The sequence below is a fragment of the Nannospalax galili genome, unplaced genomic scaffold, assembly GCF_000622305.1.
Source record: "Nannospalax galili isolate Female #2095 unplaced genomic scaffold, S.galili_v1.0 scaffold1250, whole genome shotgun sequence".
Taxonomy (NCBI): Eukaryota; Metazoa; Chordata; class Mammalia; order Rodentia; family Spalacidae; genus Nannospalax; species Nannospalax galili.
This window is the reverse complement of record NW_008328704.1, coordinates 1,325,847-1,348,581: the sequence shown is the minus strand read 5'-3', so window position 1 is coordinate 1,348,581 and position 22,735 is coordinate 1,325,847. Positions and strand designations below refer to the sequence as shown.

Sequence of the window (22,735 nt, the reverse complement as noted above, 5' to 3'; positions counted from 1 at the left end):
TGTGTGTGTGTGTGTGTGTGTCTGTGTGTGTGTCTGTGTGTGTGTGTGTCACACAGAACATCCCAAACTATCTTATTCAACTATACACCCACTTCCCAGATGGCACCCTCCCATAGCCTCCCTCCCCCAACTAGAGCCCTTATGCTCTGTTATCCCTGCTACTGTCTGTTATGTTGTCGGCACCCCCAGCCATTCCTCACTACTTGTCCATCTGGTGAATCTAGTCAGCCTATCTAGAGGTCTTTGTTTTAGGAGGGTCACCTGTTCCTCATCTAGCAGCAATCGATAATTGATTGTCAATATTCCTTTAGATAAGGTTGGGGTCTGCTGTTCATTTTCCCAGTTCTATGCTGGGTTACTGTCTGGAGGTCCCTTGGGCCACCCTGGCCAACAACTCAAAAGAAGGTATCTCCTATCTGGCGTTGTTGCTTGTTATGTAGCCTTTAGCTATACATATGGACTTGTGAACCTTTCTTCTTCTTTTTTTTTTTTGGTCTTTTTGGGACAGGGTCTCCCTGTAGCCCCAGCTGTCCTGGAACTCACTATGTAGACCAGGCTGGCCTTGAACTCACAGAGATCTGCCTGCCTCTGCCTCCCAAGTGCTGGGACTACAGGCATGCACCACCATGCCTGGCAAACCTTTCTTTTTAAGTTGATCTTCTCAGGTGTCTCTTATGACAGAAAGCTGACTACCACACCCCTTCAGTACATGCATAATCCTCTTAGTTGTTTTTGGCAAGATGGTGTGAATCATCACTTTGTTAGGTGGCATCAATCCTTAGCAATATGGGGGGGCATGTACCCCAAGACCTGCACTTTGTTTAGGGCCTGACTGAGTATACACTGTGATAACACCTTTCCAGTGTCTGCTTTGGGGGCGGGGGGGAGCATACCAGAACAGCATTGGAAACCACAGCTCAACATCACAGGCCCCTGTGTGGTAAAGAAACGTGACCCCACAGCCCCAAGTCCTTTCCCCTCTTCTGCCTTCTGCCAGGTAGTGCCTACAGTCCTGCTGACATTGCAGTCCTACACCCTCACACTGGTTCATGGGTCACATTGTAAACCGCAGGTTCATGAGCACTCACTGGACTGTGACTGTGACCTCTATGAATGACTGGAGTGTTAGCACTGTGAAGAGCAGACAGTACAGCGTATGTCCGGGTTATATGCCACTTTACAAAGGGAACCATTGGAAAGGAGTATTAGGTGTGTAGTTTGCTGTGGCTCAGGAGGATGTTTAGCTTACAGAAGATTTTTCACAAGTCTCCGACACTCGTAGTCTAGTCTAGCAAATGAGCCCCGCTCTTCATCTCAGGTTGGCATCGTGAGTGTTACTCATCATGAGGACTGAGGAAGTGGATGTGTGGTTTCAGTGGTGCACCCATTAATGGGATTCTTCATACCTGCGGACTCCTTCCCATGGCTCTGTGAGCACCCCTCACTCCCCACTCTGCAGAACATGGTCTGGTAGAGAGCTCTGCCCTACTCAAGATTCAGTCATTGTTCACCGACCTTGATTTTCAGAAGAATTGTTTTCAAGGAAATTGCTACGTTTCACGTCCTATGATCCTTGTCAGGGAGCATTTCCAAGTAATGAGTCATTTGTATTAAGTGAACTAGTCCAAATTTTTCCAACATTCACATTAGTTACTTAAAAGGTAAAGGTGCACCTTACCTTAATTGAACTTAATCCATGCTATAAATTTGCAAAATAATGCCATTTTTAAATTATCTTTTTTATTATTTTTATTGTATGTGTTTGAGTGTATTGCCTGCATGTAAGTGTACCCGTGTCATGCAGTGCACATGGAGGCCAGAAGAGGGCATCAGATCTCCTGGAACTGGAGTTATAGACAGTTGTTAGCTGCCATGTAGGTGCTGGGAATAGAACCCAGGTCCTCTGCAAGAGCAACTAGTACTCTTTTTTTTTTTTTTTTTTTGGTCTTTTTGAGACAGGGTCTCCCTGTAGCCCCAGCTGTACTGGAACTCACTATGTAGATCAGGCTGGCCTTGAACTCACAGAGATCCGCCTGCCTCTGCTCCTGAGTGCTGGGATTAAAGGAGTACGCCACCACGCCCGGTTTTGCAACTAGTACTCTTTACCACTGAGCCATCTCTCTAGCCCAAATTGTCTTCCTTTTTCAGAACTATTGCTTCTTTCATGAAAGAAATAAAAATAGGTTTTATATTTCTTTGTTGCGTAGACTGTTTTCAGCAGATACATTATTGAACACACATAAGCAAAGGGATTAACAATCATTCATAATCTCCAGCCTGCCAAAGTTTTAACACTGCAGTGTAGATCCTTCCAGACTGTTTCCTGGGTGTATCTGGGTATCTGTAGCAAGCTGTAGCCTCTTACAGAGTAAGCTCTCTGCTTGTGTCAGTGTGTTTGGTGCTGTACATGGAGAGATGACCACAGGGACAGGCACCAGAGCGTTTCTAGTGGATCTTGGGTGGTGGGGTTTGATTTGTCTGTGTCACCTTCTTGGCCTTTTGTTGATGAGAATCAGAGCATTTTTAATGAGATTTGTGCCATTTTCTTGGAAGCTGTGGGGTTTTGCTGAATGCTTAGTGTACGTGTAAGCATGGTGATCCCTCAGTTGTGATTTCCACGTTGGCTCATCCAAACACACATGGGCACTGTGAGCAGGTACATTGGTGCCACTCGTGAGAGTAGCACAGTGGAGAGCTTAGCCCTGCTCTTAAGAGAGCCCTGAGCCTGGACAAGGACAGCATGGGCTGCAGAGTAGTTCAGACAGACACCTGCAGCACTCTGTGGCAGCCTGGCTGGCCCTGGTGATGAAAGGAGCAGCCGGGGCAAGATCTTTGGAGAGAATGCGAACCTGGGGTGCTTGGTAAAGGTCTCATCCCTGACCCTGAGCCAGGAAGACAGGGTACCATTCTGAACACAGGGTGACAGTATGTTATGGCAGTGTGTTTGGTGAAAGAGCGGATGGGGAGAAGAATAATTCAGGGAAGAGAAATGCAGGAGTTAGCTGCACCCGTTGGTTTTCCTGGAGTGCAGATACCAGGCAGTCGGAATGGATACAGTTCATTACGTAGTGTCTCAACTTCATTTCCTGTTGCTGTGATACAGTATCTCAACAGAAGCAATTGAAAGAAGGAAGGGTTATTTAGCTCAGAGTTCCAGGTCACAGCCCATGACAGCAGAGACATCAGGGCAGCAGGAGCTTGAAGCAGCGCGTCATATCCAGACGAAAATGCATGCCTGCCTCACCTATTGGATTCATCTCTAATCAGGCCAGAACTCAACCCCGGGGAATGGTGCCACCTACTTTTAGACTGGCTCTTCCCGCATCAAGGAACATAAGACAGTCCCCCACAGAAATGCCCATGGGTCAACCTAATCTGGGCAGTTCCTCCTTTGAGACTCCCTTCCCAGGTGATTCTGTACTGTGACGAGGTGGTAATTCAAACTAGCTGACACAGAAGAAGTTGGATTCTATATAGATCTGACCCGGGCTGCAGGCCCGTGCAGAGTAGATCTGACCGGGGCTGCAGGCCTGTGCAGAGTAGATCTGACCCGGTCTTCAGGCCTGTGCAGAGTAGATCTGACCCGGGCTGCAGGCCTGTGCAGAGTAGATCTGACCCGGGCTGCAGGCCTGTGCAGAGTAGATCTGACCCGGGCTGCAGGCCTGTGCAGAGTGTGCCCTCCTGGGGTAGGGTCCTCAGCCTTGCTCAACCGGGAGCTTCTGGGATGCCCACGAAATGTGAGGCCTCACCGCAAGAGCTGAAGTGGACCCTGAGTGCACAGCGCTGGAGAGTGGCACTTAACCTGGCTCCCACCCTGCCCCTATCCTGGCTGCCACACTGCCTTGGGATTCTCTCCACCGGGTGGCTGGGAGTCTTGGGCATGTGTGGGAGCAGCCGTTTTCAAGGAGAAGTTCCATGACTCGGGTTTGTGGGCTGCTGAGATTATGCAGTGTGCTTAGCAGGCCGCCAAAAACTGTAAGGAGATTGATACATATCGAGGAAAGAAAGTCATTGCCCATAGGAATTTATTGTCTAGTTATACAGCAAATTAGCATGGGGGAGCAATAGTGACTAATAAAAAGACACAAGCGAGGGCTTCAAAGAGTGCTAGAGACGTTCGGAGGCGGACGTGGGCTATGAATCAGGCCAGCTTACGCAGGAGCTCAGCTAAGCTGTCATGTCCAGGGCGGATGGAACTACTTCGACAATGAATGGGAATTGGCCCCAGGGGAGCCAGAGTCTGACCCCGGAAAGGACATAGGCAGCATACACAAACAAGTAGAGTCCAAGTTTGGTGCTTCTAGCACTGTGTGATGTGATACTGGACCCAGTGAGAGGGAACATGGAACAGGAGATTGGCGGCAGATTTCACAAGCTTAGCCATCAACTTGAGCAGTTATTCAGTTTTGAAGTCACATGGGAAACTTTTGTTTGAGTATATTGGTCAGAAGCCTTGATTCTGCCCCTCAGAGACCTGACTGTGCCCTGGCAAGTGTGTCTAGGCAGGACTGGGAAATGCTCTGCCCTTTCTTCTACAGCCACAGGTGCTGCTGTCCTTTATGATTTAAGGTAGAGGCGCCTAAGGGCCCCTGCACTGGACAGTAAGGAATCTTGCAGCATTCTGGGCTGAGACCTGAGAGGGGCCTGAGCTTACATGGTGTGAATTGGAGTAGACAGGCCTGGGTGGTGGAGCATCCCCAGGCAGAAGCAGAGTCTCAGAGGAGCTGTGAACTGCACTTGGTCTAGGACTAGGGAGCACAAGTGAGTGGGTCTTGTGTGAAGAGTGTCCACAGAGGCTTATGGCGTGTGGCCTTGCTGAGGAGAAGGTAGCAGTGCTGGCCCTGAGTGGTTCTGTGTGTGGTCAAGAGAGCTGGGAAGAACAACAAGCAAGGTGTGATGGAGCAGACCTCATGTGTCTCAGAGTTCCAGCTGGCCAGTGATCTGAACGGGTCGATAGCCCTGTGCATTGTGTCCAGAAGTCTGTGGGGCCAGGAGCAGCATTTGCAGATTCAGCTAGGGGCCCAGAAAGCAGGGCAGGAGACCGTGTTAGAATTAGTTTTCAGGGGCAGGAGGGCAGGTGGTGAGGACTACAGCCAGGGGCAGTGACTAAGTCTACACCAGAAGCAGAGAAGGGGAGCTTGCTGTTGTTCACCTTGTCATTTGAGCACATTTAAAGGTCAGCATTACGAGAGCACAAAGGGGCCTTCGTGGTTGGGAGGGCTAGGTCTTCATTTTTCCAAGGCCTGAGAGACTTGGGCACCAGCAGCCTCGCATGCAGAGCCTCACCTCCTGTAGCCTGTGCACATTTGTGCGTGGTCCTCGGGACCTTAACAGACAGCTCGTGAGTCAGACTTTGTCCAGTTGTTCACCACCTCCTCCTATGCCAGCAGGAGGCACTCTTATGAAGCCTCCGATCCCGTTCTATACGTGGGAGTGGGAAGAACACCCCCTGGGAGGCTCCTGCAAGGAAGATTGTTGGATTCACCAGGAGGGCGACCCATGAACAGCATTTGACACATGGCAGGAATGCCAGTCAGTGTTGGGGGAAGAGGTAGTTGTGGAGTCTGGTGTTGAAAACCAGGCCTCAGAGAGGTCAGACAGCCAGCACAAGGCCACCGGGTAGTCACTGGCCAGATTTAAGCCCCCATCTGTCTGGTGTCAGAGTTCAGACTGGCCATGTACCCTGCTCATCCTTCAGGTGTCAGAGTTCAGACTGGCCATGTGCCCTGCTCATCCTTCAGAGTTGCACATCAGTTTGTACACTTCTCGTGACCAAGGCCCGATCTGTGAAGGTGTTCTTCCTTCCCGTGAGGGACAGGGCGTGGCTAAACAGCACAGTTTTATGAAAGGCAGACTTGTGCAGTCCCTGTGTGGGAAGCAGACAGGAAGGGTAGGTGCTAGTGAGACCCGGGTTGGCAGGATGCTCATAGAACTGAACCGATAGGACCAGAAGAGACCAGAGGACAAGGAAATCAATGAAACACTCAGACATTGAACTGGGATGAAGTCCTGGGATAACAGGATGCGACAGGGTCTGCCTGCCAACTGGGTGGAACAGGGGTGGCTCAGGGACAGGGTGGACAGAGAGCCTCGCTGAGTGACTGCAGAGGTGTGGTGAGGGCCATGGGATAGAGGTGGTGGCCATCCCAGAGCTGGTCTCACTTTGAGGTCCTCTCGCACCTGGCAATGAAGACGTTGAGCGGAGGCCGTGTAGCAGCAGGTGGTCACCAGTGGTAGCCTGGGTGTTGGAGCCGAGGGAGATGAGTCCTGGCAGGAGACAGAAAGCTGCAGGGGAGCGCAGTGTCTGGGGGAAGATGGGAATGAGGCAACAGCAGCAGGAGGGAGCTGAGGAGGCGGCGCACCCCTGCCAGGGGGGATCTGACTGCTGCTGCACCTGCTGTGTAAGTGTGACCCATTTTATTTTAGTCCTGTGTCGCACATAAGGTTAGCTTTCGTGACTCAGAGCAGAGACACAGGATGCAGAAGTTGCCCAGCCACAGCACAGCTGGGACTAGAGTTTGGCTTCTCATCTTTCAGTCCCATCATCACTTTCCACATAAAGTTCGTCCTTGATTAACACTGAGAAGTTAAATTTTAAAAGAGCCCTCTGCTTGTTAATGGACTTCCAAGGGGCCCAGAGAAGCTTCCCAAGTCGGGTGGAGTCACAAGCAGGGCATTACAGCTGCCCAGTTCCTTCCGGGTTCTGCTGTAACCCACAAGGCTCCAGACCACCTCCCAGCTTCCCGATCAGGTACAGAGACAGCACCTGAAGTGAGTTGACAGAATTCCACCTTTGTTTGCCCCAAGAAGGACCTTTCTGTAAATGAGCCGGAAGCCACATCAGTACTTACTAACTGGACAATTGGTCCATTGATCAGTCCTTCTGAATGATTCCTAGATCCATCTGGAACAGGGAGGCAGATGCCTTGCCTGTATTTTCATGATGAGCCCTGAGCTCAGGAAAGATGGGGTTTTCAGAATGCTGTGTGAGATTCTAGCGCTAATTGTCACACATGGAGAGTTTTACAACACAACTAAGCACACGCAGACCCTTAACGCAGCCCCTGCTCTTGGTGGCTGTCCTGCAATGGAGCTGAGATGGGGCATCTTGTGGGTAGCTTCTCACTCGTGGGAATTCATCCTCCTGCGCACATGCCCCAGAGGCCAAGTGTAGGAATGCAACTTGCGCTGTGATGGCCTCACTTGACTCTAGGTATGTGGGTTCTTATTGGTGACTCTCCAGATTTGGACAGTCTTTCCTCGGTTCTGACAGGCCCTGCACCTCTTCCAGGAACACTGGCCTGTCACCCTCAGGTTCCTGCTGTACTAGGCACCAGCCCCAGGGTGCTGCCACGATGGGCTCACCTTCCTAGGGCCACCAGGGCTGAGGGTGAGCAAACGGAACTGAGTGTTGGTGTTCCTTCTCTGGGGCTGGAGTGGGGGTGTCCTTATCGACTGTGTCAGATATGGAGGAAGAGCAGCCCACTCTGCACTAGGTCTTCCTGTCCTGCTGCTCGTGTTTTATGGAGTGTTGGCTGCATTGTATTTGACTTTCACCTTTGCTTATTGTTACGAAGCACACATCTCCCTATTATACTACATGTCGGTAAACAAGCATGAAGCGGCTGTAGCCATTTCCCTTTGGTGGTCCTGCAATTTAGTCACTTCTCTTGTCCTGGTCACATAGCCCGCTTCTGACTTGTCACAGTTATAGTAAACCTGCACTGTGCATCTTGGTGCATTCTGTGTCTCCTTTGGTAAGTCTCTGGATTAGGATTGAAGCCACTAGAAGCCAAGAATGTGCCATACCCACTGTGACTGGCCACTGTTCCCACAGGCTGCCATAGTGGCACGGCCTTCTGTGAGTGGCGTGACATGGAGCTTCCCACTGTATGCTTGTTGCTAGAAGAGGGCCAGGTTGACCGGCATGACAGACCTTCTGCTGGAAGAACTGGGCACACTGTGGATGTTTGCCAGTCACTCACCTTGGGATCTGCCCATCCAAGGGGAGGCTTTCTTTGCCCTGGCAGCCTGTGCCTAGGACTGTGAAAGGTGAAGGCCTGAGATCTCTCTGGAAGAGGGTGCTTTTGTGCTGAGCAGGGTAATTGGAAAGTGGAGGCGTGACATTCAGCCTTTCCCAAAGAGAGTGCCTGGCCTTTATCCCCACTTTTTCAAGATCATCTGTGTCTTTGTGAGGCCAAGGGTTGGCCACACTGGCAGTCCTAAGATGGGGCTCGCCACACCAGGAGGACCAGCCTGAGTATGTGTTCTATGAGTCCCATGGTGTCAGTCACACTGAAGGCCAAGCTCAGTCATTTAGGCCACTGGAACCCCTGTCCCTGAAGCTCAGGCGACTGTCCTGGTTGGTGGTGCTCTGCACATGTTGTCACAACAGTCCCAGGAAGGTGGCCTGTCCAGATTTCATGGAGAGAGAACATAGAAGCTCTGCTTGGTGTTTCCTGGACAATGTCCTGTGATCTCTTCTTGGCTGATCTGGTCTCTATTTCTCTGTAGTAAGTAGCCACATATAGGAAACAGCTTCCAGTAGATCCTGGTGATCCATTGAAAAGGACGGAAGTTTGGGGAACCCCATTCTTGTAGTTGGTGTAATAGTAGGGCAGTCCAGGAGAACTACAATCACACTGAAAAGACAGTATCTTGATCCTTGCATGCTCTGGGCTACGCACTTTAGCCTGGTGACTTGTGTTCTTCCTCCAAACTGCTTTGATGAAGAAGGTAGCAGCTCATTTCATGGGGCTCTTAAGCTCTGAAAGGTGCAATGTCTGCTGAGCGTTGTTATTTATAATCCTGTCAGGCGTTTACGGTTTCTCTTCAGCAGAGCTACGGCACAAGAGAATGTCTCCAGCCTCCGTGTCCGCCCAGGGACACTTATGCCTCTTCCTGTCTATTTCCCAGTGACACATGTCTTACAGGCAGCAGCCTTAGAATGCTCTGGCTCTCGGGCCCTCTCGAGAGCTTGGATAAAGAGCCGTGTTGGACAGCTTGTGTGTGGCCGTGAAGAAGTGCCTTTTCCATGGTGGGTGCACCCAGCCCTACATCGCTTCATGAGGAGACGCTCTGGGGGAGAGTGGGCGCCTGCTTTCCCGTGTGGTTCCCACCCGTCCCTGTCCTTCACAGAGAGCCACGGTGGGCAGCCTGGCCACCATACACACATGTCCCCCATGTGGTTACCTTTCATGCTGAAGAGAGAGCAAGTGAGGAGAAAGCCTCACACAGAGGGAGCAAGCTCCAGCCTCTACCGTCCTGTGCCGCGTTTTGCTTTGCATCTGCTTTCTCCTCAGTAGTGGGATCCTTAGTGGCCCCCACAGAGCCAGTTAAGATGGCATTTGTGACATCTGTGTGGCCAGCACTGTGGCTCTATGCAAAGCATCTTCACAGGTAATAGGAGTCAGCTCACTTGGGAAAGACAGCTGCCATTTTTCGTGTCCTATCGCTAAGCCTTCTTGAAGTCAAGGAAGTATTTTTGTTCCTAAATGAAAAGGTGGCAGCCTGGCTCTGCTCCGCACTGTTGCTGAGGCTCGGCCTCTTGGAGTGTTATTTGTACCGACAGTGCCATCAAATGGGTGACTATAATGGGAATTATTAATCTGTCCAATCTTATAAATAGCAGGAATCACACTCTATTCTCTAAACCAAATTACTGTGAACATTTTCCTTCTGGGAGGGGAAAAAAGAGTTTCTAGTCAGATATAATTAAACTTGCTACCTAGTAGATAAAATAAGCTTGCTGCAGAGCAGAAAGAAGCATGCCCACACCTTAGGGCTTTGCACAGCCATGGGACCACGCCCCTGTGCAGGATGCTGGTCTCTGCTCCTGGGTGAGTGCTCAGTGTGTCTTTCTGGCCTCTTCCCACAGAAGCCCTCTTGCCTCCTTCCCCCGCCCTGCCTTCTGTCTGCAAACTGCCCCACCTGGCACTGTTTGTTCTCATCTGTTCCTCCACTAGATGGTGCTCCACGGGAGCAGGGCTTCTGTGAAGTGCTAAGCCCTGTTGCAGGGCTGTGTCCTAGGTACTCAGAACTAGTTATTGAATGACTGCAAGGTAAGTAGATGTTACCAGGTAGGACCTGCAGATTGGCAAGGCACTTCCATGGCAGCAGAGCCAGGAGGAGGCTGTGAGGAGGACTGTGGAATGCGTTACAGACCCCTTAACGGCACGTCATGTGCTACCTTTTTAAAAATATTTTATTTATTTTTATTTTACGTATATGAGTGTATTGCCTGCATGTATGTGAGTGCACCCGTGTCGTGCAGTGCTGCGGAGGTCAGAAGAGGGTGTCGGATTCCCCTGGAACTGAAGTTAAAACGGACGGTTCGTAGCCGCCATGTGGGTGCTGGGAATCCAACCCGGGTCCTCTGCAAGAGCAGTCAGTGCTCTTAACCGCTGAGCCATCTCTCCAGCCCCATCATGTGCTATCTTTAAAGCCCAGCCAAGAGCTTATGCTACAGTGGAACTGTGCAGCTGTATGCCGCCAGCTACGTTTGGTCCCTACGCCTAGGAGTAGCCAGAGAAACTGTCAGTGTGTTACCTTGGAGGAGGAGGAGAGATGGAGGCTGAACCTCTGAGGTGCGGGCCTGCATGACTTCTCTGTGGAGATGTCGGGACCTCCACGAGGCCCTCCCAGCCACACATCCAGCCCCTCTTCCCTCCCATCTGAGGCTTTTCCTCTCCCTCACAATCTCTTACCACATCTCCTGCCTCCATTGCCTATTTCAATTGCCATGGCAGCACTAATGAAACCACCGTCTTGTCTAGGATTCCTGGCCGGCTGAATGACAGGAGGACTCCTCTGGGTGAGCTGAACTGGATCTTCACAGCCATCACAGACACCATTGCCTGGAATGTGCTCCCTCGGGGTGAGACTTTGGCTGCTGGGGGAGGGCATGCAGGGAAGGCTTGACACTGAGAGAAGTCAAACAGGGTCGGTGTTCTCTCAAGTGAGGGAACTGATGGGGCGGGAAATAGAAAGGAGATGGCAAGGACCTAAGGTGGGCCAGCCATGGTGATGTAGGTGCGGTGACCAAGGGCCAGGAGCTTAGAACCATGGCAGGTATTGAGCTCCATGGACTTTCCTGGCTCACCTTTCTGCCTGAGTGTTGACACTGTCCTTAGTTATTGAAACCAAAACTGTTCTTATAAAACTATGTGTACTTTGTTTATAGGTTGGTTGGGATTTTGTGTTTGTTCATATATGTGATAGATATGGATATAGATATAGATATAGATCCATCCATGTGTGTGTTGGTCTCAACTTCTTAGTAATTTTTTGTTGTGGTTGTTGATTTGAGACAGGGTCTCCCTGTAGCCCCAGCTGTCCTGGAACTCACTATGTAGTCCAGGCTGGCCTTGAACTCACAGAGATCCGCCTGCCTCTGCCTCCCAAGTGATGGGATTAAAGGTGTGCGCCACCATGCCTGGCTCATGTAATAATTTTTAATGGAAGAAAGTTTGTATGTTTTACTCCAAATGCTGAGCACAAGTCACTGAAAATTCCTTGTTATCTTTTATCTGCCTCAGATCTCTTCCAAAAGCTCTTCCGACAGGACCTGCTGGTGGCAAGTCTGTTTCGGAATTTTTTATTGGCAGAAAGGATCATGAGGTCCTATAACTGCACCCCAGTAAGCAGCCCACGACTCCCACCGACATATATGCATGCCATGTGGTAAGTGTCTTGGTCTGACAGTGCTGCTCTGGTTGGGGGCCTAGTGACATGCTCCCCGCTGTGGCAGTATGAGCTACGAGGAACTACAGGAGTGCCCTGGTGAGGTATGGCCCCACACTGGAGATGGAGATGGAGATGTACACACAGAAGGCTAGGTCTTCTCCGGGAGGGTCTGCAGAGAGCCTTTGTAGGTAGAGGGTCGGCAGCCTAGTCCCTACATTCCCCAGCTCGGAGCCTCTTGTGGTTTGAATGTGGACTGTTCCCCATAGGTTCATGTATCTGAACACTTGGTCCCCAGCTGCTGGTGCTGATTTGGAAGGTTCTAAAACGTTTTGGAGGTGGAGCCTTGCTGGAAGAAACGGTTCACTGGGGAGGGCCTTGAGATTTTATAACCGGCCCCACTTCCTGTCCACCCTCTGTTTCCTGGCTGGACACATTGTGATTCCTGCTCCCACGCCTTCTCCACTGTGATGGAGCTTACCCCTCCCTAACCGAAACCCTTCCTTCAAGTCGCTTCTTGTTAGGTATTTGGTCATATCAGTAAAGAAAGTCCCTGTGCAGAGTCGTACCTACCTGCACAGGGCTTCAGGCCTTTTAGATGCTTGTATTAAGAAGGCAGATAGATGCCCCGAATCTGTGAAGGACATCCAGAATTGCTCTAAAAGTTAGAACCATTGGGGTTAGGGATTTAGCTCAGTGGTAGAGTGCCTAGCAAGCACACGGCCCTGGGTTCAGTCCTCAGCTCCGGGGGAAAAAAAAAGTTAGAACCATTGTGTTCACCACCAGCTCCTGTGCATACCACACTGCACCCTTTTGTCCCTGTTGATCACGTACCTGCTACTTATGTTAGTAATATTCCTAACATAAACTAATGTGCTTTGGTCTGAATTGGAACATATCTAGATGTCTGGTTTCTTCCTAATCTGTGGTTTCTGTATCAGTCAACTTTCCGTTACCACAACAAAGTAATATTTGGTGGAAAGTTCAGGTGACAGAGTCAGGATGGAGCTAGCTGACAGGAGGCAGGGGTCTGTATCTGGTGGGTGTATGGGCCCCACCAGAGAGGCCTGGAGCTACCTTCTGAGAGAGTGGGGGAGGGGCATGCTTTCAGCAGGCAAAGCCACACTGTACGCCACGGATTCTCCTTCCTAATCTAAGCCCATACCACAAGCAAAGGCTATTAACAAGACCATGAGGAAATGACTCAGCCAGTCATTTGGCCTCACTGTAAGGAATAAATATGGAAAAGTCATAGCGTCCTGAAAGAACAGGGAGTTCGAAGGCCCAAGGAGCAAATTTCCAAAGGTAGAAAGGTTTGCACTGGAAGAAATCATTCTCAGTCCAAAATTACATGTGCGTTATAGGCTGTCTTCTGGTGGACATGCTGTTAGTAAGAGACCCAACGTCCAAGCATTCCTGCACAGAAGTTTGGGAGTCAGAACAGAGCTGAGGAGGTCTTCATGGCCTGCTGCTGCACAGCTTGCTTACTGATAGCAGCACATACCACCATGTCCCAAATTCTGCAAGTAAGTCCTCTAGGCAGCATCCCACCAGACTCATGGCTTCTTCCAGCTGCTAGAGATCATCCTCCTGTAAGCCTGTGTATGGGCCCCTACATCTCTGTGAACAAAGAAATGGGGTTCCAGCCAGATGGGGGTACTGTCCCGTCACAGGCAGATGACCACCAGCCAGCCATATCCTGCCTATCAGAATTCACAAGTCCTCTATACCCAGGGGTGGAACTCAGCAAGCAGTAAGCCTTGGAGGCTCCCATCCGAGTCTCTGCATTTAACGACCATCTTGCAAGAGTGAAGCATTCCCTAAGCACTGAAGAGCTGGAGGCTGTGGGTATCTGGGTACAGTGGGAAGGACAGATGGAAGCAGTGGGGTCTCAGTGAACAGAGAGTGGTATGGCTGCCTGCAAAGGCCACCAGGCGAGGCTCTGTGCCAGCTCCAGAACCCACGTGGCAGTCTGCGTTTCTCATGCCCATGTGTCAGCTAGCCCCACCCCCCGACCCCCACCAGATCAGAGCCCCATGTTCTTCTCTCCGGCTGGACATACGAGGTGAGCAGGAGCTGGCGGCGCCTGTCCTGGCAGCGGGACGGTCATTGTGGTGTTTCCCTGCATTGAGACCTGTCTCCAGAACCAGAACCACTGACTCAGGTCCACACCTTACTGAGTCAGGTTCCCTGACTCTGCTCCTGCTCTCAGGGTCTGGCTGCCATCTGCTGATTCTCTGCGGCTTCCTGCTGCCCTGCTGTCCCCCTCACCTCTCTGTGCCTCTTCCTCACCCCTACACCTCTCTTTAGCCAGTGCACTTTGTCCTGCACCTGGCTCTGATCCACCCTGAGGAGTCTGGTTAAGCAGATCTAAGAGAACAAGGACTATGACTGATGGGGCCTTCTGGGAGATAACAGAGGGACCTTAGGGTGTTCCTAATGAAGTGCATGTCCTTAGCAGACTGAGACAATGGAGTGTGGACAAGGGGAGCCGCCTTAACTCTTTTTTTTTTTTCATTACCATACAAAATATATGATAAATGATGTGTATTAATTGACGCTGCCTGTGTCACGAGACAACTACTCCCGGTGCCATAGTCTCTGTCAGACACAGAAAAAGGCTGAAGAGAGTGCAGTGAGCACCAGACAAGGCAGCTCTGATGCTTGCTGTCATGAAACTGTTGGAGAATCCTTTGTAATTAAAGCCCGTCTGGAGAGTTCCTAATCCTTGAAACAGTAACTGCTATTGTTTGAAATTGGATCATTATGGTGAGGGCATTTCTGCACATGATAATAACTTAGCAGCTGGGTGTGGTGGCAGAGACAGGCAGGAGGCAGAGACAGGTGGATCTCTGTGAGTTCAAGGCCAGCTGGGGATACAGGGAGACCCTATCTCAAAAAAAAAAAAAAAAAAGTCAAAAACCCCCCAAAAAAACCGTAACTAGAGCAGAATTCCCCAAGGTTTAATACCTAGACTTGAGCTCATTTGATATTTTTCAAATGATGTGGGAAGAGCTCATTAAAATTCATCCTTGTCCATTAGACAGAGTCCAGTATGTGGTGCTGTGCAGACAGTGGGGTTGTTGGAACACCCAGCCACGGGGGATTTTATTGAACTAGTAGTTGCATTTCGACTGCTTTGACACACAGGGTCGGGTGCACCCTATCAGAACGTAAGATAATTGGTACTAAAGAAGGGTGAAAGATGCCCTGGTGAAGAGGATCAGGGATTGTGATGCTCTCTGCCCTCCATGCAGTTGACATCCACTGAGAAGTGTCCCTAACAAAGAGCCCTGTGGCCTTCCGTGTAGTGTTGGTCTCCGTTCTTCCCTGAGCACCAGAAGTAGCCCAGTAGCTATTGTGGCAGGGGAGTCCAGAATACTGCTCTGCTTGGCCCCCACTGCCTTCCCTAACCCCTGGAAAGCCCAAGCTAGCCTCATAGAGCCTACCCCTTCCGCTACAGATTCTGTCCTGCAAGAAAACCCAGGACATGACCCTGTAAAATGACAGCAACAGACCCATCCAGAGCACAAGTTGTGGGGTGCAGTCTGACGGCTCCATGAGCTGCTCTAGGCTGGGCATTATAGGTGACAGGCTGAGGTTTCCTCTCTCACCCCAATGCATGGCCTGAACCTGGAGGTTCTGTTGGATCTCAGTTTCCTGTCCTGTGGTTGCTTCCAGTCCTGGGCTGAGGTAGTTGGGGCAGTGGACCTGTTCCCTTCTCTTGTGCCACCGTTCTGCCAAGTGTCAGAGGCTCAGATGCAAGTTTCTGTGGTATGCTTCTTTTTTGTTTTAATTTTTAAAAATATTTTATTATTTTCATTTTATGTATATGAGTGTATTGTCTGCATGTATGTGAGTGCACTTGTGTCGTGCAGTACCGTGGAGGTCAGAAGAGGGCTTTGGTTTCCCCTGGAACTGGAGTTAAGGACGGTTTGTAGCTGCCATGTGGGTGCTGGGAACTGAACCCGGGTTCTCTGTAAGAGCAGTCAGTGCTCTTAACCACCAAGCCATCTCTCCAGCCCCTGTACTATACTTCTTAAGGCAGGAATTGCAGAGATCAAAACTTCAGGAGGCTGGAACCTCCAGCAGAGATCAGTGCATAGTATCTAAGTTTGGGGTCCAGCTTAAGAGGACCAGCATCCTGTGACTTCTAATCTTAAATAATTTTTGCCTATTCTTTTCTGAGTTGTTGGGGATGGAACCTAGGACCTTGTGCTTGCCAGGTAGTATCAAAGTCCCAAATGGCTCACCAGAAGACAAAGGTAAAGGTAAGGTGTAGGAGGAGCTTTCTGATCTTAGGAAGACGCATGTAAAGAAAGAGAATCCTTTGAGGGGTCTGGGGGCAGAGAGGGAATGGTTGGACCAGAAAGAGCAGGGGTTTGGGATCAAGAGGGAACCACCCACAGAGAGCAAGCCCTACCCAGTTGGGCTCTGCAGGTGCTTAGACAGGGATCCAGGGCAGAAACTATTGAGAGCTGAGAGATGAGCACCTTAACCTAGACAGTGGCAATGAGGGCCAAAGTTTGAAGATATTTCCTCTGAGTATTCACAGAATTTGGTGTCTGAGGATATTGTAGCCAGTGCCTGGAAGAGACTGGAGACCAGGACCTCTGCAACCCCCTCTGGGAACCTGAGTGGTTGGTGCCAGCAGTTGTGTACTGAAAAGAATAGGGACAGGTGGGACAGGTGGACAGAGCTCTTGGAACCTTGGGCAAAGCCATTGGACAGTTGGAAGCTGGGACTAGCATCAGGATGCAGGTTTAGAAGCCAGCATTCAAGTGAGGGAAAGATGGCTGCTGTTTAATTAACACCTATTGGTGCCAGGCCCTTCCCCTGAAGTCTAGTCTACATGGTGTGACTGATACTCACCATTTCTCTGAAACACACCTCAATTTCTTAGCTTTGCACACAGGAAACTGAGGGTCAAGAAGGATGTAATTTGTCCAAAGGCACACAGGTACCTGTTCACCAGAGCCGTGATTGCAGCCAGGACTCAGACTCCGCGGGGCCTGTGGTGCTCTGTTCTGCTGGGAGGTGGGATGGGAAGAGGAGGGAAGAGGAGCTAATACAGGGTGAACAGCAGGTTCAGGAGGGAGTGATTTGGGTTGGCTATTAAGAGAAGTGGGAGTCAGCCACATCACAGCCTCATCCAAGGTCCCACTCGAGCCCAGATATAGGACTGCACATCACCAGCAGAAACAGACTCTGAGTTGGACCTTGCAAGATCTTGCGTCTTATCCTCATTTGGAGGTTGGAAGATAAAGAATGGCTTTTCAAGAAGCATGTAGAGCTGGGCGTGGTGGCACATGCCTTTAATCCCAGTGCTCATGAGGCAGAGGCAGGCAGATCTCAGTGAGATCAAAGCCAATCTGGTCTACATAACAAGTTCCAAGCCAGCTGGGTCTCCCTGTAGACCTTGTCTCAAAAACAAAGAAAAAATAAGAGTAAAATAAAATAAAGAAGCATGCAGTAGTAAAAAACACTGGGTTCCCAGGGCATGTGTCAAACTTGCTATCTGAGCAAAGTTAAAGGGTCTCAGCACTAGACTTCTAGACAGCCACCCCCCCACCCCCACACACAGACACAATTAATTCCTCAGTTCCTTTCAGTGGCAAAGAGTACCTGGGTGCCTGTGTATCCTACATGTAGAAACAGGTACACATGCCACTTAGCTGAATCCGGATGTGAGCTAGGAACCCATAGCTGCAGACATGCTATGGGCCTTGCAAGAGAAGGGTTGGGGTGACTTGTTGGTTCTCACAGCCTGGAGAGGCCCAACAGTCCATGAGGCAGGTGTGGAATACATCTTTCCTGCAGAGCAAATGAACAGCCAGGGGAGGAGGGCTATGGACCATGGGCATGGCAAGGGCAGGTTACATCTGTGGTCGATCCCAGCCAGTAGCCCCCAATACCATCTTAACTCCCAGAAGCCATACAGCTATCCAGTTTTCAATACATAGCCCCCAAGTGAGAGGTTGGTTTTTGTTTTTGGTGGTTTTTTTTTTTTTTTTTTTTTTGGTTTCTGTTTTTTTGTTTTGTTTTGTTTTTTGAGACAGGGTCTACATAGTGAGTTCCAGGACAGCTGGGGCTACGGGGAGACCCTGATTCAAAAAGAAAAAAGGAAAAAAAAAGGTTTTTATTTTATGTGTATGCGTGTATTGCCTGCATATATGTAGGTGCACCTGTGTTGTTCAGTGCCCTCAGAAGTCAGAAGAGGGCATCAGATCCCCTGAAACTGGAGTTAACAGGTAGTTGTTAGCTCCCATGTGGATGCTGGGAATGGAATCTGGATCTTCTGCAAAAGCAGTTAGTGCTCTTAACTACTGAGCCATCTGATTTTAGCCGGTTACCTGATTTGAGATGCTGATGCAGCTTTGGGGATTGCCGTTTGCTTTGTTTGTTTGTTTGTTTTGGGGGGTTGTTGGTTTGTTCATTTGTTTGTTTTTGAGACAGAGTCTCCCTGTAGCCCCAGCTGACCTGGAACTCACTACGTAGACCAGGCTGGCCTCCATCTCCTAGAGATCCACCTACCTCTGTCTCCTGAGTGCTGGGATTAAAGATGTGCACCAACACACCCAACTCCTAATGCAGTATTTTTTTTTTTTTTTAAAGAGTTCTAAGAGTCAAACTAAATACATCCATGAACCACATGCAGTTTGCCTGTCAAGAGCCAGGCTGCATGTACCCCTGATCTCAGCACAGCGGCCATCCTAGGCACACAGAAGCTGTGCGCAGCTGTCAGCTGTGAGTGGGGCCCTCACCCATGCTCCCTCCTTCCTGAGCCTATGCAGTCTCCAACTTGAGATCTTTTGCCTGACATCATGGCTCCTGTCTTTGTTGAGATGTACCAAGTAAATATAGTTGAAGGTTCTTGTTACAGAAGTCAGTGAGATGTGGCTTCAGGGAGGAGAGTCACGTGCCTCTAATACATGTTTTCTCTGGGGAAGGTTTTCAGTAATGACGGTGGCAGCTTGAGCAGAGCTGAAAAGGAGCACTAGTTAGTCCCATTCTGCACTGGAATCTACGCGGTGAAGCCACTTTGACTGGCGGCCAGCGTGGAGTCGAGCTTCACTCCAAGAGAGATTACATGTAGCTGGGGAGCGGACTGAGGCCTCTAGCTGACAGGGCTAGCTCAGTGGAGTGGGTTTCCTGGGGTATGGGGAGCTCTAGGGATGGGAATGGGCCCGACCAGCAGCGCCTGGCTGATCTCTCCTTGGCCCAGTACTGCCACCCCAGCTCTCAGAGGTCTGCTGCTACCAGACACGTGGAGAAATGGGCTTTCAGTCTCGTTCACCAAGCCCTAAGGTTCAGTGGGGCCGGCTGGCTGGTTTCTTACTTCTACCCCAGGCTATAGTCATTTCTGTTTTTTTAAATGGTGTCCTGAGCTCCCTAGCAGTTACAAAAACACTGTCCCTTTGCCAGGTTGGCTCCTGGACCCAGCCATGGCTTGCTCGCCAGGCTGCTTTGGATAAGCCCTTCAGTGTCAAGCTAGGGTGTCACTTGCCAACATCCCTCTAGGGACATCAGGGGCTCTGGGTACAAACCCATTTTCTGAGGGGCCTTTACCTTCCCCTGTACATCCACAGAGTGCTGACCCACCTTGTGTCTGTCTAGTCTGGAACCAAAAAAATTGTCGATGAGGGAAGAGAGATGGACGTGGGGTAGGGTGAAGGGCCTTCTGCCTCCTTCCTGGTCCCTGGGGGGTTTTATTTGTATTTCCCAGACACTGGCCTCTGTGTTGCTTTTCTCCCAGCCTGCATTTGATGGGATGGTCTCTCAGCAGCTGTCGACAAGAAATCCCAATATATGAGCATCTGGCAGTGGGTCTGTTGTTTCTGGATTCTCCCTCTACTCAACTGGGATGTCCATGTGCATCCCAGTTGCATGAGCATAGTTCTCACCAAGCAATCTCTCTGAAGTCCCAACCACATATGAGCCTGGTGGTTTGAGCACGGGAAACCTTCTGAAAGACTAGGAAACCCTGAGGCAGTATGAGGCAGCAGAGAGGTGTCCACTCAAGCTGTAGGCTGATATGCAAGGTCTCGAGGCATAAGCACCCTCCAGGGGACAGCCTTTCCCTGCACTTAGCTATGCTCAGAGTAAACTGGATGAGAAGCCAGGTAACTCCGTCATGGCTCTGTGCAGTAGACCAGGAGGACGAAGCCATCCAGGAAGCCATTTGGTCTTGGTAGTGACCTTTACTTTGGAATGAGTGATTCATAACATGTTTATGCTGAGAAGAGAAAGACCTTGGTCCCTGGCCTAAGTCCCTTTGCTCTGTAGATGTAGAGTAAGCCAGGCTCCCTCTGAGAGACCACCTTGATCAATAGAAACCCTCTGCCGAATGTGTCCCCTTCCTTTGAAAAGAATTGGGTGTCCTGAAAGGAATCTGAAATACAGCTATAACCCAGAACCCAGGAGCTTGACCACAAGCCTTTCTGTCTCTCATCTCAGCTTTGTGCCTGTCTATCCTATAGGTCCACCATCCCCATACCCTCCCCAGCTGCCAGGGCCACATTCCAAGGAGCTTGAAGGACAGACTCATCACCACCCTGTCCCTTGATGACCTCTAGCCCCCTTTGAGGCTGGATGTGTAGTCCCTATCCTCAGTGGCCTGCCCTAGCCTAAATCCTGTGCCTTAAAGGAGGGAGGGAGAGAGGGTTGGGGAGCCAAACTCCAATACCCAGAGGGAAGAAGCACCCACCTCTACAACCCTGTAGCTACACCTGAAGGTGGCCCACTGTGGAGTTGGGCTTCCTGCCAAGCTGGGCCTCACTACTGAAGGATGACTGCTGGGCTCTTGGCACAGCCACCTGCCACCCCAGGTGATGAAACTCTTCCAGCAGTGCTCAGGGCTCCTGCTCCCTCCGCAGGAGCAGACGCACACACTTCCCCAGGGAACTCACAGGGAAGGTAGGCAGGAAAGAGCCTTTGGAATAAATAATTTATAATCTGATTATTATGTCCTTGGGTAGTGATGTAGAGGCTGAGTTTTTAGCAGGGGAGGGTAGGGAACAAAGCCTAACAAAAACTGGGGCTAAAGTATAAGTAATACACATTTACACTTTGCTTCAGGCGGGGGAAGCAGATGATGAAATACTCAGAGCCTGTTTCCTGTTTAATTTTTGATGCAAAGCCACTGGGGAGTCGTTCTCCTTCACTCTCAATTTCAGGGGTCCTGAAACCCTGCATTTCTCTGAGGTAATAACCTGTGCTTTCTGCTTTGATTGATCAGTGTAGATGGAGCCAGCGCTGGCTCGGGAGGCTTTCCTCCAGCCCACTGCCTGGGTGCTTGCCATCCTAGGCCAGTTTCCTGAAAACCCAGGCTCTTCCTGGCGGTGACTCACCCAGCAGCTTAGAAAGTCCCTCACTCCTTGCCATGGAGGGAGGGTCCCATTTCAGATCAGCTGGGCTCATCCCAACAACACCCCCCCAGGCCTATCTCTCCCCTACAGAGTCCCCTGTGGGAAGTGCTAGTGTAGACACCCCCCATCCCCCCAAACTTCTGCTCCTGCTGGGTGCCTCAGGGAGCCTGTGCTGCAGCACCACAGCCCTGGTTGCAGGTTTTATAGGGCTTCTTTCCCACTCGTCCATAGCTGAGAATCCCAAATTAAGACTGCAGGGTTGGTGAGATGTTATCTGAGAAAGCACAGCCAGCCTTTATCAGCTGTTACCTGATGACAGAGATCCTTGTTCTGCTGACAAGGTTACACAATTTTACAGTTTGACCGGAAACACTGAGGTCACCTGATCTGGCCCAGGGAGGGTACCAGCTCACCCAGCACGCTCTGCTTATGGGAACCCTTTTATCCATTCCACCTCTGCCTGGGGAGCTGGCATAGGACTGAAGCGCCTCTGTGTTACGGGACTGGCTTAGAGCTCATTTTCCAGTAGCCTTTGATGCTCTCAGTCAGCTTGTAGTACCTTGAACAAACCTTCTCTGTGCTCCTCACAGCTGCTTTGTGCTGTCCCTTCCCGAAGCAGCTCCTCCTTGGCTTTGTCTCATCTCGGCAGTCTCCACCAAGCCTTTTATACAACTGAAAATCAAATCCTCTGGAGCTGCCTTTATGGTGCAGGAACTCTGTAGTGGGCTCTGTTCCACCAGAGGTGGGAACCTGGTGGGGCTGCAGCCCTGCAGGGCCAGCCATGCCAGACGGGGTCCAACATGTGAGATGTTTAGGACCTGGTTAGTGGGTCAGGACTGCAGCCCTGCAGGGCCAGCCATGCCAGACGGGGTCCAACATGTGAGATGTTGAGGACCTGGTTAGTGGGTCAGGACTGCAGCCCTGCAGGGCCAGCCATGCCAGACGGGGTCCAACATGTGAGATGTTTAGGACCTGGTTAGTGGGTCAGGACTGCAGCCCTGCAGGGCCAGCCATGCCAGACGGGGTCCAACATGTGAGATGTTTAGGACCTGGTTAGTGGGTCAGGATTTTGATGACACAGCAGGCATTCCCATTGAACTCAAGAGCACGCATGGGTGTACTTTACCTAGATGATTAGATCCGAAGGTGCCCAGCCCGGTGTGCTGTCTGGAGACCACACTGGGCTCCAGCTGATCACATCAGCCAGAGCTGGACATGCTCTGCCCAGTACCCATCTCCATTTGTACACTTTATTCGAACTCCCAAAATTGAAGCTTTTCATTTGATTAAATTTGAGGCCTCTCTGTAGAGTTTAATTGCAATAATTGACTTTCAACAAAGAGTAGATGTCTCTGCAGTCGGGGTTTTGTCGAGCATATGGGAGCTATTTACTGCCCAAACTTGGAGCCACTTTTGATTATCTCCTGATTGCCTCTTAATTTTGTCTCGGGGAGGGGCTGTGTGGGAGGGAGGGCATTTGGGAGTGAGGTTTGTGGGCAGAGAGGGACTAAGTGCAGAAGGGGACATTGGGGTGGGTAACCTTTTCATCTTAAATCTTTACTTTCCTTCTGGATTTAAAATTTTTCCATCCTTGTCTTTATTTTTTATTAAGACAGAGAAAATGTGCCCTTTTACCTACCAGCATGCAGTCTCATTAGTCTAAATAAAAATAACAAGAATCCTTG

The 22,735-nt window shown here is 50.4% G+C and overlaps 1 protein-coding gene across 3 annotated transcripts in view; it reads left to right on the top strand.

Annotated features, from left to right (window-relative positions):
- The window catches only part of Rptor (regulatory associated protein of MTOR complex 1), a 356,907-nt gene that overhangs the window by 225,890 nt on the left and 108,282 nt on the right, over positions 1-22,735 (top strand). For all 3 annotated transcript variants that reach the window (XM_008828814.2, XM_017797024.2, XM_017797022.1), the window contains 2 exons: positions 10,776-10,876; positions 11,538-11,682. In XM_008828814.2, coding sequence (XP_008827036.1) covers positions 10,776-10,876; positions 11,538-11,682 — 246 coding nt within the window. The remainder of the gene's footprint in view (positions 1-10,775; positions 10,877-11,537; positions 11,683-22,735) is intronic.